The sequence below is a fragment of the Emiliania huxleyi genome, assembly GCF_000372725.1.
Source record: "Emiliania huxleyi CCMP1516 chromosome Unknown EMIHUscaffold_144, whole genome shotgun sequence".
Taxonomy (NCBI): domain Eukaryota; phylum Haptophyta; order Isochrysidales; family Noelaerhabdaceae; genus Emiliania; species Emiliania huxleyi.
This window is the reverse complement of record NW_005201154.1, coordinates 159334-170900: the sequence shown is the minus strand read 5'-3', so window position 1 is coordinate 170900 and position 11567 is coordinate 159334. Positions and strand designations below refer to the sequence as shown.

The window sequence follows — 11567 nt, the reverse complement described above, 5'->3', positions numbered from 1 at the left end:
GACACGCTGCACGGGCCCTCCCGCCACGTCCACGACACGTCCACGACACGTCCACGACACGTCCACGACACGTCCACGACACGTCCACGACACGTCCACGACACGTCCACGACACGTCCACGACACGTCCACGACACGTCCACGACATGCCCCACAGGCGACCGGCTGCATGGGGTCCTGCCGGGCGCCTTCAACGGCGGCCCACCCTGCGGCGCAGAGGCTCCGGGCCGCGGCTCTGGCGGCGGGGCGTATGGCGCTGCAGGCCGCGGCTGTGGTGGCGGCGGTGCAGCGCGCAGCCGGGCCTCCCGTGCCGACCGCACCCGCAGCGGCCGTGGGCGGGGCAGAGCCACGGCGAAGGGCGGCGGCGGGCAGAGCATCGCCGAGCACAGCGGCTGTGGGACATGTCACGGACATGTCACGGACGTGTCCTAGGCGGGCAGAGCATCGCCGAGCAGCGGCTGGTGCTGCTGGTCGCGTGGTACGCCCAGCCCACGCGTGGGGCGGCGCGTCGCTCGCGGCTGAGCGCGCAGTCGAGCGTGCCGCGCGTCACTCGCTCTCAGACGTGGCCCGCGCTGCTGCAGCCGCCGCCGCGCCCGCCCGCCACCGCCACGGAGCCAGTCGACGCGCCGCCGACGCCCTTCACGGTCGCTCCGGTCTCGCCCGTGTGGGAGGCGCTGCTCTCTCCCCGGGGCGGCGCCGCCGCGCTCACGCCGCCGGCCGCGTTGCGGCAGCACTTCTTCCTCCACTCGCCCGACGACGTGAGGCAGCGGCTGGCGGAGGAGCACGGTGTGGACGGCAGCTGGACCACCGCCGCCAAGAAGAGGCGCCGCGAGTGACGCGGGCGCAGCTGTGCGACGCACGTCGGTTTGGAGACGGCGCGCGTCCCATGACGCGTTCGGGAAAGAGGTAGAGAGACCGATCGCTTTGTCGCCTCTTTTGTTTTTTACCTGTTGTGGAGCAGTGCGTGGTTCCCTTTTTTCTTCGCGCTCAACGTGCAAAGCAACAAATAAATACCCGGAGCCGGGCGCCGGTCACGCCCAGAGCACCCTGGCCCCTACTGTAAACCGCACGTGACCGCGCGCATAAAGCCGTAGCGCCACATGCCCCGCGCTTACAGACTGCGCACGCTGCAGAATGGCACCCGACACGCAGTTCGAAGCTCCGCGCGCCTTCAGACCATGGCAACTGCTGGCCCAGCCCGCTCCTCCGGCTGGCAGCGCCTCGATCGCACGACGTGGGCAATGGTGGCAGCGGTGGCGACACCAAGCAACAGCAGGAGCGGCCGCGGATCGGGCGGCGTCGCGCTTGGCGCGGGCGCGGGCGCGGCTTCTGCGCGGAGGAAGAGGTGGGGGAACCATCCGCCAAAACCGTGGCCCTCAAGCTGCGTCATGTCGGCGGCGACGCAGCTGTGCCAGAAGGGGTCCGAGCCATACAGCGGGCAGCCTGGCGCCGCCACGTCTCCGCGGCAGCACGCTCCGTGGGATCCACAAAACTCAGGGCACACGCCCGAGGCTCCGCAAGTGCCCCAGCAGTCCTCTCCGATGTGGCCGAGCGGAGGCTTCTCGTCGGTGGTCGCCACGAGCACGTGCAGCGTCGCGTGCTGCTCGGCGTCGCCCCCAAATCGCTGCGCGCCAACCACGGGCAGCTCCCACTGGCCGTCCTCGGCGTCGGCGCGGAGGTAGGAGGCGCCGAGGAAGTCGTTGACGGAGTAGAGGGTGTCCTCGTCGTACAGCTCGAAGACGAACATCGACGAAGCCGCCTCCGTCACGTCGCAGCAGTACGACCAGTTCGGCGTCACCGAATCGCTGACGATGGGAGTGGCGCACTGCAGGTGGCCTGCGCGCGTCTCGCCGAGGGCAGCCTCGCCCGCGCTCTCGAGGGCCTCGTGGATCTCGCGCGACATGGCGTGCGTCATGCTAGTGGCGCCCTGTGCGGCGGCGCGGTACATGGCCGCCTTGGCCGCCTCGTCGCCGTGCGACAGGGCAAACTCAAACTCCCGCACCTTCTCCTCGAAGCTGCCCTCGAGGTCCAGGTGCCATCGCCTCATTTGGAATCGTACCCCTCGGTGGTTTCCAAACCTATTTTCAAAAATGGAAGCTTACAGAAATCGGCAAAAATTCAACCGTCACAACTCTTCGCGACACACATCTCGCACGCGAGGTCGAACCATGTCGTCTTCTTCTTATTTCTTCACTACCCTGAACACCTTGCCTTTCATCATGGTTGCAACTCGCCGTCAGCGCCGCGGCCCCGTCGACGAACACGAGCGGACTCGGCATGGTGTGCGGCCGGCCCTGCGCCACCGCCACGCTCCGGTGGGTGTCGGTCGTGGGCCTGCCTGACGCAATGAGACACGCTCCGCTCCAGCCTCCAACCTCCGAGCCTCTCGTAACGTCTAACCGCCCGCCGCGCTAACTGACTCCTCATCACCTCCCTACGAACATACATAGGAAGGAAGGTGAAGAACGGTCAGGCTCGGACTGGACACCAACGCGGTATGGGTTTTAGGTGTATTGTTGGCAGACAAGACGGTATTTATATTAAATGAACTCGGGGGCACAGGACGCGGTACATGGGTGATTGAAATCATTGATTTTTTTCGATGTCCGTTAGCTAAACTTGCGCGTGACAGCCTCGACCCGCCCCAGAGATGTTTTCGTCCTTCTCGTCCTTCTCGCCGTCGGCCGAGGCGCACCGCCTGGTAATCCACCACCGTCTCAACCTCACCATCAGGCCCGTGGAGCACACGGCCTCCTCTCGTCGATTCGCCGACTGCTCGGCCGGCGTCGTGCACCCAAGCCGCCAGGTCTGCTGCAACGCCACGTGCGGGCTGTGCGGCGGACATGGCTGCTCCAGTCGCCCTGGCGGGCCACGCCAGTGCTGCATGCCCGCTATTTTGCGTACGGATCGGGTCTGCGAATCACGGGCGGATGTGGCTTGCATCCTGCGGGGTAGCAGCAACTACACCCGAGGCGATGGCGATGGCAGCAGTGGCGAGCACAGCAACGGCGAGCACAGTGACGCCGGAATGGAGATGAAATTCACCGATATCCTTGGCAAGAGGTTCCCCAGTCCACTGCAGGCTCCACCACCGCCGCTGCCAGCTCTTGTGGCTCCTCTTATCGCTGTTGCCCCTCCGTCAGATGCCTTCACTACTGGAAACGTGATGACGCTGGTCTATGCTGTGTTCACAAACTCAAGCGGGCAAGTGAGCGAGCTGTCGGTGTCACTCAAGTCAATGGTGGCCAACATCGGCCCTCCGCTTCCGACTCAGTCCTCTCTCGTCCGTGTCTTGGTCGTTTGTGACCAGCCAGGCTCCGAGGCGGTGCGGGTGGAGCTCGCACACGCGCTTGGCGACACTTTGCAGATGCCTCTCGGCTCTTTGAGCAAGGTCGATGTTGATGTGTTGGTTGTGAGTGCACCAAAGCTGGTCAACTGGGAGCGCCGGCTCTCAGCGGTTGTTAGCCCGTTCAGGCTCGCAAGGAGGCACACCTTTGGCACGTTCGTGCGCTTGTTTCTCCACGAGGTGATACCTCCGCTCACGAAGGTGCAGGACGCTTTTGTGATCTACGCGGATACAGATGTGGTCTTTCTCTCAGATGTGCGTATGCTTTTTGAGGAGCGTTTGCCGGGATTTGCAGCGCAGCTTGGGCCGTCGCGCTGCGCTGCTCTGATGCTACTCAACATAGCGAGGCTGCCAGAGGTGCTGAAATTGTTGCCCGAAGTGGTCCGACAGTCAAAGATGATGGTGCCGAAAGCTCGTCGCGCGTTCCCGGCCGGCATTGACGACCAGCAGCTGTTGGTTGGCCTCGAGAGCACTAATACCTCGCTCATTGGCAATCTCTCCTCCGAGTGGGACGGCCACCTGCTCGCGCACGGGATGGATCGCAACAGCACCTTCTCGTTCGCAGCGCTCCACTTCAATGGCGGGGGCGGAAACAGGAAAGCCTGGTTCCAGTACAACAGCTGGGACTGGATGTGGAATTTTAGGGGAACGGACTGGATCAACATGCCAGGATACTGGCGACTGGGCCGCTTTTACGCCGACCTGCCCTGGAGCGCGTTACGCCGGCACCAGATGCTGTTGGCCAACGCGCGACGGGAGAATGGCTGGGTTCGGCTAAAGCCTAAAGGGGAACCAAGCACACAGCTAATCGGGTCAAATCACAAATGAGAGCGTGTGGCACAGTACACATACGGCTTTAAGTCATAACGACAAGTGTGGAACACTCGGGAAAAGGAGGGCAATATACTATACAGTACGGCATTACGGACTTGAAGATTTGTTTTTTGAAAGTATTGCCAATATATTCAGAGTATTCAGCGATGAGTGTTTGAGCGTTATTTGAGGGCACACTCTTCATGCATCATGGGTCGGTCCCTTGATGTGTGGCCATAATGTGTGTGTGATGGTTGATTCGAGAGTCCGACGGATTGAGGGATGGCCTCACAACTTTGAGGTGGGCTGCGGCGCGGGTATCAGCGTCTCAACCGCGCCGCGCAGCGTCGTGCAAGCCTCATCGACGGCCGCGGCGAGGTCTGCGGCGCGGGGTGCGCCGCTGCCGCGGAAGGAAGTGGCGCAGAGCGCGACGCCGTCGGGGGAGAGCAAGTAGCCGAGGCCGACCCCTTGCCGCGCCACCGGGCCGAATGCGAACCAGCCGAGCGCGGGGGAGCGCAACCCCGAAGTTGAGACGAGGGACGCAGTGACGGTGGCCCAGCCGGAGTCGCGAAACAGGCCGGGCGTGGGCATCCCCGCCTCCTCCGCCTACAGGACGGCTCCGGGAGAGGTCTAGGAGAGGGTCTAGAGGAGGGGGCGGGCAAGCCCGCCTCCCGCTCCTGGACGAGGAGCGCGAGGAGGTGACGCTCGTGCCCGTGCCTACAGCAAGACGTTCAGGAAACGTCCAGGAAAGGTCGAGGAAGGAGGCGGTGCCCCGCCCGTGCCCCTTCCCTCGCTGGCAGTCGGCCACGAGACGACGCTGAGCGTCGAGCGCCGCTCGCAGCGCCGCCGCGTCGGCGTCTCCCTCCTCGAGCCGCTGCAGCAGCGCCGCCGACTCGCGCGTCACCGGCCGGATCACCTTTGGCCAACAAGAGCGCGAATGGGAGTGGCGAGGCAAATGCGACAGCAAGCACGGCACTGCGGCCGCCTCGGTGCGGCCGTGCGAGAAGCTTTGCGTGGAGCAAGCCTCGTACGTGCTCGACAGGCCGCCGGTCAGCCGCCTGTGCGCCAGCTGGAAGGAGAGCTGCACCACGCCTACTCTCGCCACATCTCGCCCACTCTCGGCGGGCTCTGCGCGCCAGCTCGAGAGAGCGGCCACGACCCAACCGTCCAGCGAGACGCCGCGCCCCTTGGCCCAGCTAGCCGAGACGGAGCGCACCGTGGCGGTGTCGAGGTCGAGGGCCGCCGCCTGAACAAGGGGTGTGCGACCGGTGCCCAGCTCGAGAGGCGGAGGCGTGGCGGCGCCCAAGTTGAGCCGCCGCCGCCTCGGCCGCAGCGCAGGCTCGCGCCGCCTCAACCTTAGCGCCGAGCTCTGGAGACACGTCGAAGCGCAGCCGGCGTGGCGGCGCCGCTCGAGCCGCCGGCCTTCGCCCACCCGCCTCGTGTTCGCCCGCCTCGTGTTCGCCCGCCTCGGCCAAGTGCGACGCGAGGGAGACCACCTGCGCCCCATCCTGCGGCGCGTGCTCGAAGTTGAGATATATGGGGAGATATGGGGAGATATGGGGAGATATGGGGAGAGATCTCGGTCCTGCGGCGCGTGCTCGAAGTTGAGATATATGGGGAGATATGGGGAGATATGGGGAGATATGGGGAGAGATCTCGGTCCTGCGGCGCGTGCTCGAAGTTGAGATATATGGGGAGATATGGGGAGATATGGGGAGAGATCTCGGTCCTGCGGCGCGTGCTCGAAGTTGAGATACATGGGGAGATATGGGGAGAGATGGGGAGAGATCTCGGTCCTGCGGCGCGTGCTCGAAGTTGAGATATATGGGGAGATATGGGGAGAGATCTCGGTCCTGCGGCGCGTGCTCAAAGTTGAGATATATGGGGAGATATGGGGAGATATGGGGAGAGATCTCGGTCCTGCGGCGCGTGCTCGAAGTTGAGATACATGGGGAGATATGGGGAGATATGGGGAGAGATCGGTCCTGCGGCGCGTGCTCGAAGTTGATGGCCGCCTGTCCGTCGGCGAAGACGAGCAGCTGGAGCTTGTCGTACCACCGCGCCTGTGGGGTGGTCGAGCGGCGCACACACACGCCTCAGTGCGGCGAGGGGAGAGGCGGAGGGGCTGTGCGAGCTGGGCGGTGCGCGGCTGTCGGGCGCCGTCGCGTCGCCGCAGAGGGACGTGCGGGCGAGCTCGGTCGGCGAGGCTGGCGCGGAGTCGTCGAGTGAGAGGACGAGCAGAGCCTGGGGGTGTGATGGGGTGGGGGGGTGAGGGGTGGGGGTTTGAGGGGTGGGGGTGAGGGGTGGGGGTTGAGGGGTGGGGGTGAGGGGTGGGGGTGAGGGGTGGGGGGTGAGGGGTGGGGGTGAGGGGTGGGGGGTGAGGGGTGGGGGTGAGGGGTGGGGGTTGAGGGGTGGGGGTGAGGGGTGGAGAGGACGAGCGAGCGCAGCGATACGCGAGCGGCGGGCTGGAGACTCCTGACCTCGTCGATGGCCTTCAGAGACGACTCGTTTTGCGGCGAGCTGGAGAGCGCGGCGCGAGCCTCCGCCCACTCGTCGCGCCGCCACGCCGTCAGCGCCCCGACTGCGGGTGCGTGCGCCGCGGCCGGCGGCAGCTGCTTCAGCGAGTCGAGGAGAGTCGCGGGCGGGAGCGGTGCGCCTGCGGAGAACGATGCCCCTCGTGCTGAGGCATCCTGGTGCTTGTTCTGACGAGGGTGAGACGAAGGTGAGCGGTGCGCCTGTCGCGTCGAAGAGCGGGACGGAGTACCACTCGCCGCGCCTGCAGACCGCCGCGGCGTCCGGCGCGGAGGCGGAGTGGAGCACGTCGCAGCCTTGGCGGGGGATCCTCGCCGTCCCTAGCACGGCGGGAAGCAGCGCCATGCACAGCGGTGAGCCGCCCTTGGCAGTCGGAGCGGTGAGGGTGCCGGTCCGTAGCGCGTGCGCCCACTGTGCCGCCTTGGCGAGGAGCCCGGCGGCGCGCTCCAGAGGCGGCGTGTGGCGCGAGGGCGGGGCGAGGGTGAAGCACGGGTTGGCGTGGATCGGCACCGGAGAGCGGGGCCCGAGGTAGGCGAGTCGGTACCACAGCGACTCGAGGTACGATGAGTCGTGCGGAAGTGCGGCGTCAGCCTCCTCGAGGAGGCGCTGGAGCCCGGGCCCGTCGGTATCGAAGAACTGTGCGACTGCCGCCCGCGTGGCTGCGTGCTCCTCCAGCGTCTGCAGCGGCTGTGCTGCTCGCAGGTAGCGCTCGAGCGTCTCGCCGAGCGGCGGGATGGGCAGCCGCGGCACCGAACGCTGGTGTGCTGCGTAGGCCGGCGCGAGGAGCGGTGCGGAGCCGCTGTTTGCAAGCCACCAGCGTTTTGGGGCGGCAGCAGCCGCAGCGCGTTGGAGCATCCCTGTACCCTCTTCCGACTCCGACTCACAGCCCCCCCGCCCCCTTGTTACCCGGTATTGAGAACTCACACGGCGAGCCTTCCTGTCTCCCTCGCAACCACTCATCCAATGAACTGTCGTCACCCATGAGCGCGAGTTAGGGCTAGCGGCAGGCCAATAGCCTGTGAGGAGGGCGTCCATAGACACCTCACAAGACCCCACACACGGTCTCGTCCGTGCCTTGCGGCCGGCGACGAGATTGCTAGAGGCGGAGCAAGCCTGCTCTAGTCTCACACGTTCGCCCCTGTCGCCTGTCTGTGTTGTTGTGCTGTTGTTTGTCTCTTGGCACCTTGGAGTGCTGGGGGGGGCGACAGGGGGGACGTGGCCTGAGTGATGTGTACGCCCACTCAGGATGTGTGGCAGCCCGCTGGCTGTGTGTCTTGTGAGCTTGTTTGTGTCTGTGTGTCGCTCGTGCGTGTCGTCATCATCTGTCTTGCGTCCACCCATACCGCGTTGGTGTCCAGTCCGAGCCTGACTGTTCTTCACCTTCCTACATACATGACAAGGTCGAGCTCTCTCGGGTTCTGCCCCACCCCCCGCTCGCCCCGCAGCCGCGGGCAGCACCGCTTCCAGACCCCTTCCTCCCACTGCACAATGGCATCAACCTCGACGTCGCGCTTCCGGACGCTGGGGTGTGGTTCAAGACGCAATACGAGGCGGCTCAGATGCAGGTGCAACCGCCGCCACACCGCAACCCAGCGCCTCTCCCTTGGCTCTCCGCCGTGAGCCCGCCTCCACTACGATCGCCGCCGGGCCTTCACTCCTCTCTCAGCCGGACAGCACGGGATGCGCTTTCCAACCCCACCCGCCCGAGCGACCCCTCAGGCCATTGCGGAGGCCGGCTTCGAGTCAGTCCGCGTCTTTTCACCCTTCAACGCGAACTTGTCGCAAGTCGACGCGCAGATCGACGACGCCCTCTCCGCCGGTCTCTCCATCGTGGTCTGCCTGTGGGGCTTGAACGAGTGGGCCGAAGACCCGGAGCTCGGCCGCTCCCAGATTGTAGAGCGCTGGCACTCCCTCGCCGCCCGGTGGATAAAGTACCCCAACCGGCTCGTCTTTGAGCTGCTCAACGAGCCGGAGGGGATCGGCTTTGCGCCCACCCACGAAGCCAATGAGGCGGTCATGTCGCTGTACGAGGCGGCGCTGCGGGCCATCCGCTCCCAAGACGCCACCCGACCGGTCCTCCTCAGCAGTCCTGGCTACAACGATCCGGAATGGCTCGACCCGTACGTGACCGACGCCTACCTCACCCCTTCAAACAGCACAGCCCCCGACGAGCCGATTCCCCCTAGTTCGGGCAACTGTATGTCGTGGTGTGATAGCAAGACGCGAGGTTGGACGGACCTGTGCACATGGCGCGGCTGCGGGGCATGCCCAGAGTGCTCCATTCCACCACCCGCGCCCCCAGCCTTAGTGCGGTTCTCGGAAGACCCCAACGTCGGCGTCGCGATCCACTTCTACCGACCGAAAGGCTTGGGGGTGGGGCTAAATTGGGCGATGTGGACCGACCCGCTCGGGGCGGACGAGGAGCGGTGGCAGAGGCCGATTGCGCGCGAGGTGGAGTATGTGGTCCGGTGGCGGGCAAAGTATGGCCACAGCGTGCCGGTCATCACGACGGAGTGGGGCTGCTGGCTGTTTGAGAGCCGCGTGGCCGATAGCGGCGATCTCGACCGATGGCTCCGCTACCACCTCGACCTCTTTGCGGCGAACGACATTGGCTCCATGTGGTACACGGGCATCCAGCACAACCAGCGCGGCTTTGGCACCCGCTTCGGAGGCGCGAGAGCGGGGCGTGCCAGGGCCGGCGCCTCACGGCGCCGTCTGTGTGGAGTAGGCATCTTCGACACGGAGATGGGCTGGACCAAGCAGGTCCTCGACCGGCTGACGGGGCGGCGGCCAGCGAGCTGGCCCTCCCTCAACCAGGTCATCAACGGCGAGTTCTTCACCACTGACGGCTGGCAGCTGTCGAGCGACGCCGTCTCGGCGGAGATCCTCCAGCGGTGGGAGATGCCGCCCTTTAGCGGTGCGGGTGGCTCTCGGCAACGCCTCCACTGCAGCGCTCCTTATGCGTGGCAGGCTCGGGTGTAGGTCGCACCACGCTCAAGCTGACCGTGCCCGACCTCGGCGGAGAGCACGCGCTGCTCTACCAGCAAACCTTTGGCTCGCACATGGCGCGCTCCCAGGAGCCGGGCGAGCCCACTTGAAGCCGGCGATCGCCCCGCCGCCACCGCCGACCTCACCGCTCCCCTTGCCTTCGCTGGGATCGTGGCGATTGGAAGTCGGAGACTGCCGTTATGCACCCAACGGCGATTTCAGTTGGACCCAGCTTCGCACCGAAGGTCGCCTCGGCTCGCCGCATGCCAGTCGCGCTGCGCCACAGCCTCCAGCTGCGCGGCATTTGAGTGGCGCAGTGGCTTCTGGTGCAATCTCATGGGTACGACGGCGTCAACGCCTCGGGGATGACTTGCTACTTCAAGATCGCACCACCTTTAGTTCAGTTCCTCTCCGCCGCCGCCCAAATTCGGGGGCGCTCACAGACCGAGGTGTACGAGATGGACGCCACATTCTTTTAATGCCCTGCATGCGCACACACACACACACACACACACACACACACACACACACACACACACACACACACACACACACACACACACACACACACACTCGCGGGGCCGGGCTGCGTACTAGCGCATGGAGATACATTCACATGCACATGCACATGCACATCACATGCAGATTAGGAGAGATTTTAGGGACGATAGAGAACGTGTGAAGCATGTCACACTCATTCGCATAGAATTCCCTTGCGACATCCCCACCACTTTGTGTGCACTCGCCATCTCGCTTACGTTGCCTTCATGAGAGTGTTTGGGTAGCATGCGGTCTCTAAATTCTTTTCCGTAAAATTCTTTTTCCGCCACTCGGTTTCTTTTCTTTCTGTGAGCCAGACCGCCGGGGCCCGCCGCCGGGGCGCCGTATATGGGCCTCGGGGTGCCCGAGAAGTTTCGAGGTGCGGTTGTTTTTGCTTGTGTCTATCGGAGTTCATGTCATGGACCGGCCCTGGGAAGCCTTTGACCACGCGCGGAGGGTGTTACGGGGCCGTGATGATTTAGCGGGTTGGAAATCGGCCGATATTTGCCCAGTGTGCAGAGACCTCTGATCTTACTTCTTAGAATCGCTCAGCACCTCCCCCGCCACCCCCCAGGCGCGGGCGAGGCGCGGCCAGGCGCAGGGCCACCCGTCCCTCCTCTGTGTTCGTTTTCCCACGCGATTCAAATTCGCGATCTGCTCCATTGAGCACTCACAAGAATCAAATGGAGCTGACTGTCAGCTGGACTATGGTTGGACTGCCGTGAATCCGATCGCGAAACGTGCTCGGCCCAAACGCCCCGGCGTTCATGTGTACAACAACATGTGTGCAGGCCACGCGCAGGGACAATGGCAAGCCAAAGGGGGGGGTGCAAGTGGCAACTCCAGGCGGAGGGGCGAACGGCGCGCCGTGCCGCCGCTCTCCTAGGCGGCCACTTTGTTCGACTCGATGCGCATCGTCGTCCGGTCAGCGATGAGCTTGGCCTGGCCGGGGGAGGGGGGGTGAGGGGGGGGTGAGGGGTGGCGGGGGCGGTGAGGAGGGCCGGGGGGCGCCCCCCCCCCGGGGGGGGGGGGGGGGGGGAAACCGACCCTGCATTCGGGGCTTTTTACCCCCCCCTGGGGGGGGGAGGCAACAGGACGAGGGCGGGGGAGGCACCCGGACCAGGGCGGGTGAGTCGGGGAATTTCCCCACTCCTTCTTGTGTGAAAAGGGGGGGGGGGGGGGGGCCCTGGGTCAACCCCCCCCCCTTTTTTTTTTTCAGGCCCCCTTTTTCCCCCCCCCTTCAGGGGAGGGCAACGGGGCCTCCGGGGGGGTTTAAAACCCCTTTGGGGCGGGCGGGGGGAAAATTTTCCCCTGGGAGGCCGCCCCGGGTTGTTTTTTTGGGTTTTTG

The 11567-nt window shown here is 65.1% G+C and overlaps 4 protein-coding genes across 4 annotated transcripts in view; 1 reads left to right on the top strand and 3 right to left on the bottom strand.

Annotated features, from left to right (window-relative positions):
- Positions 1–1031: 1031 nt before the first annotated feature.
- EMIHUDRAFT_228127 (hypothetical protein) lies at positions 1032–2047 on the bottom strand (the record flags this gene model as incomplete). Its single annotated transcript, XM_005787227.1, has 2 exons — positions 1032–1169; positions 1235–2047. 2 exons carry the CDS (start codon positions 2045–2047, stop codon positions 1032–1034), a joined length of 951 nt encoding a protein of 316 aa, XP_005787284.1.
- A 2400-nt stretch (positions 2048–4447) lies between these two features.
- EMIHUDRAFT_228125 (carnitine O-palmitoyltransferase) lies at positions 4448–7546 on the bottom strand (the record flags this gene model as incomplete). Its single annotated transcript, XM_005787226.1, has 6 exons — positions 4448–4765; positions 4881–5251; positions 5324–5405; positions 5515–5667; positions 6640–6861; positions 6944–7546. The coding sequence occupies 6 exons, from the start codon at positions 7544–7546 to the stop codon at positions 4448–4450; spliced, it is 1749 nt and encodes a 582-aa protein (XP_005787283.1).
- A 391-nt stretch (positions 7547–7937) lies between these two features.
- Positions 7938–9789, top strand: EMIHUDRAFT_228124 (hypothetical protein; the record flags this gene model as incomplete). The annotated part of the gene is made up of 5 exons (XM_005787225.1): positions 7938–7985; positions 8137–8256; positions 8411–8918; positions 9000–9608; positions 9674–9789. The coding sequence occupies 5 exons, from the start codon at positions 7938–7940 to the stop codon at positions 9787–9789; spliced, it is 1401 nt and encodes a 466-aa protein (XP_005787282.1).
- A 1101-nt stretch (positions 9790–10890) lies between these two features.
- EMIHUDRAFT_441130 (hypothetical protein) overlaps positions 10891–11567 on the bottom strand; it is a 2460-nt gene continuing 1783 nt past the window's right edge. The window contains 2 exon segments of the mRNA XM_005787224.1: positions 10891–10907; positions 10918–11161. Coding sequence (XP_005787281.1) covers positions 11102–11161 — 60 coding nt within the window. The 3' untranslated portion in view covers positions 10891–10907; positions 10918–11101.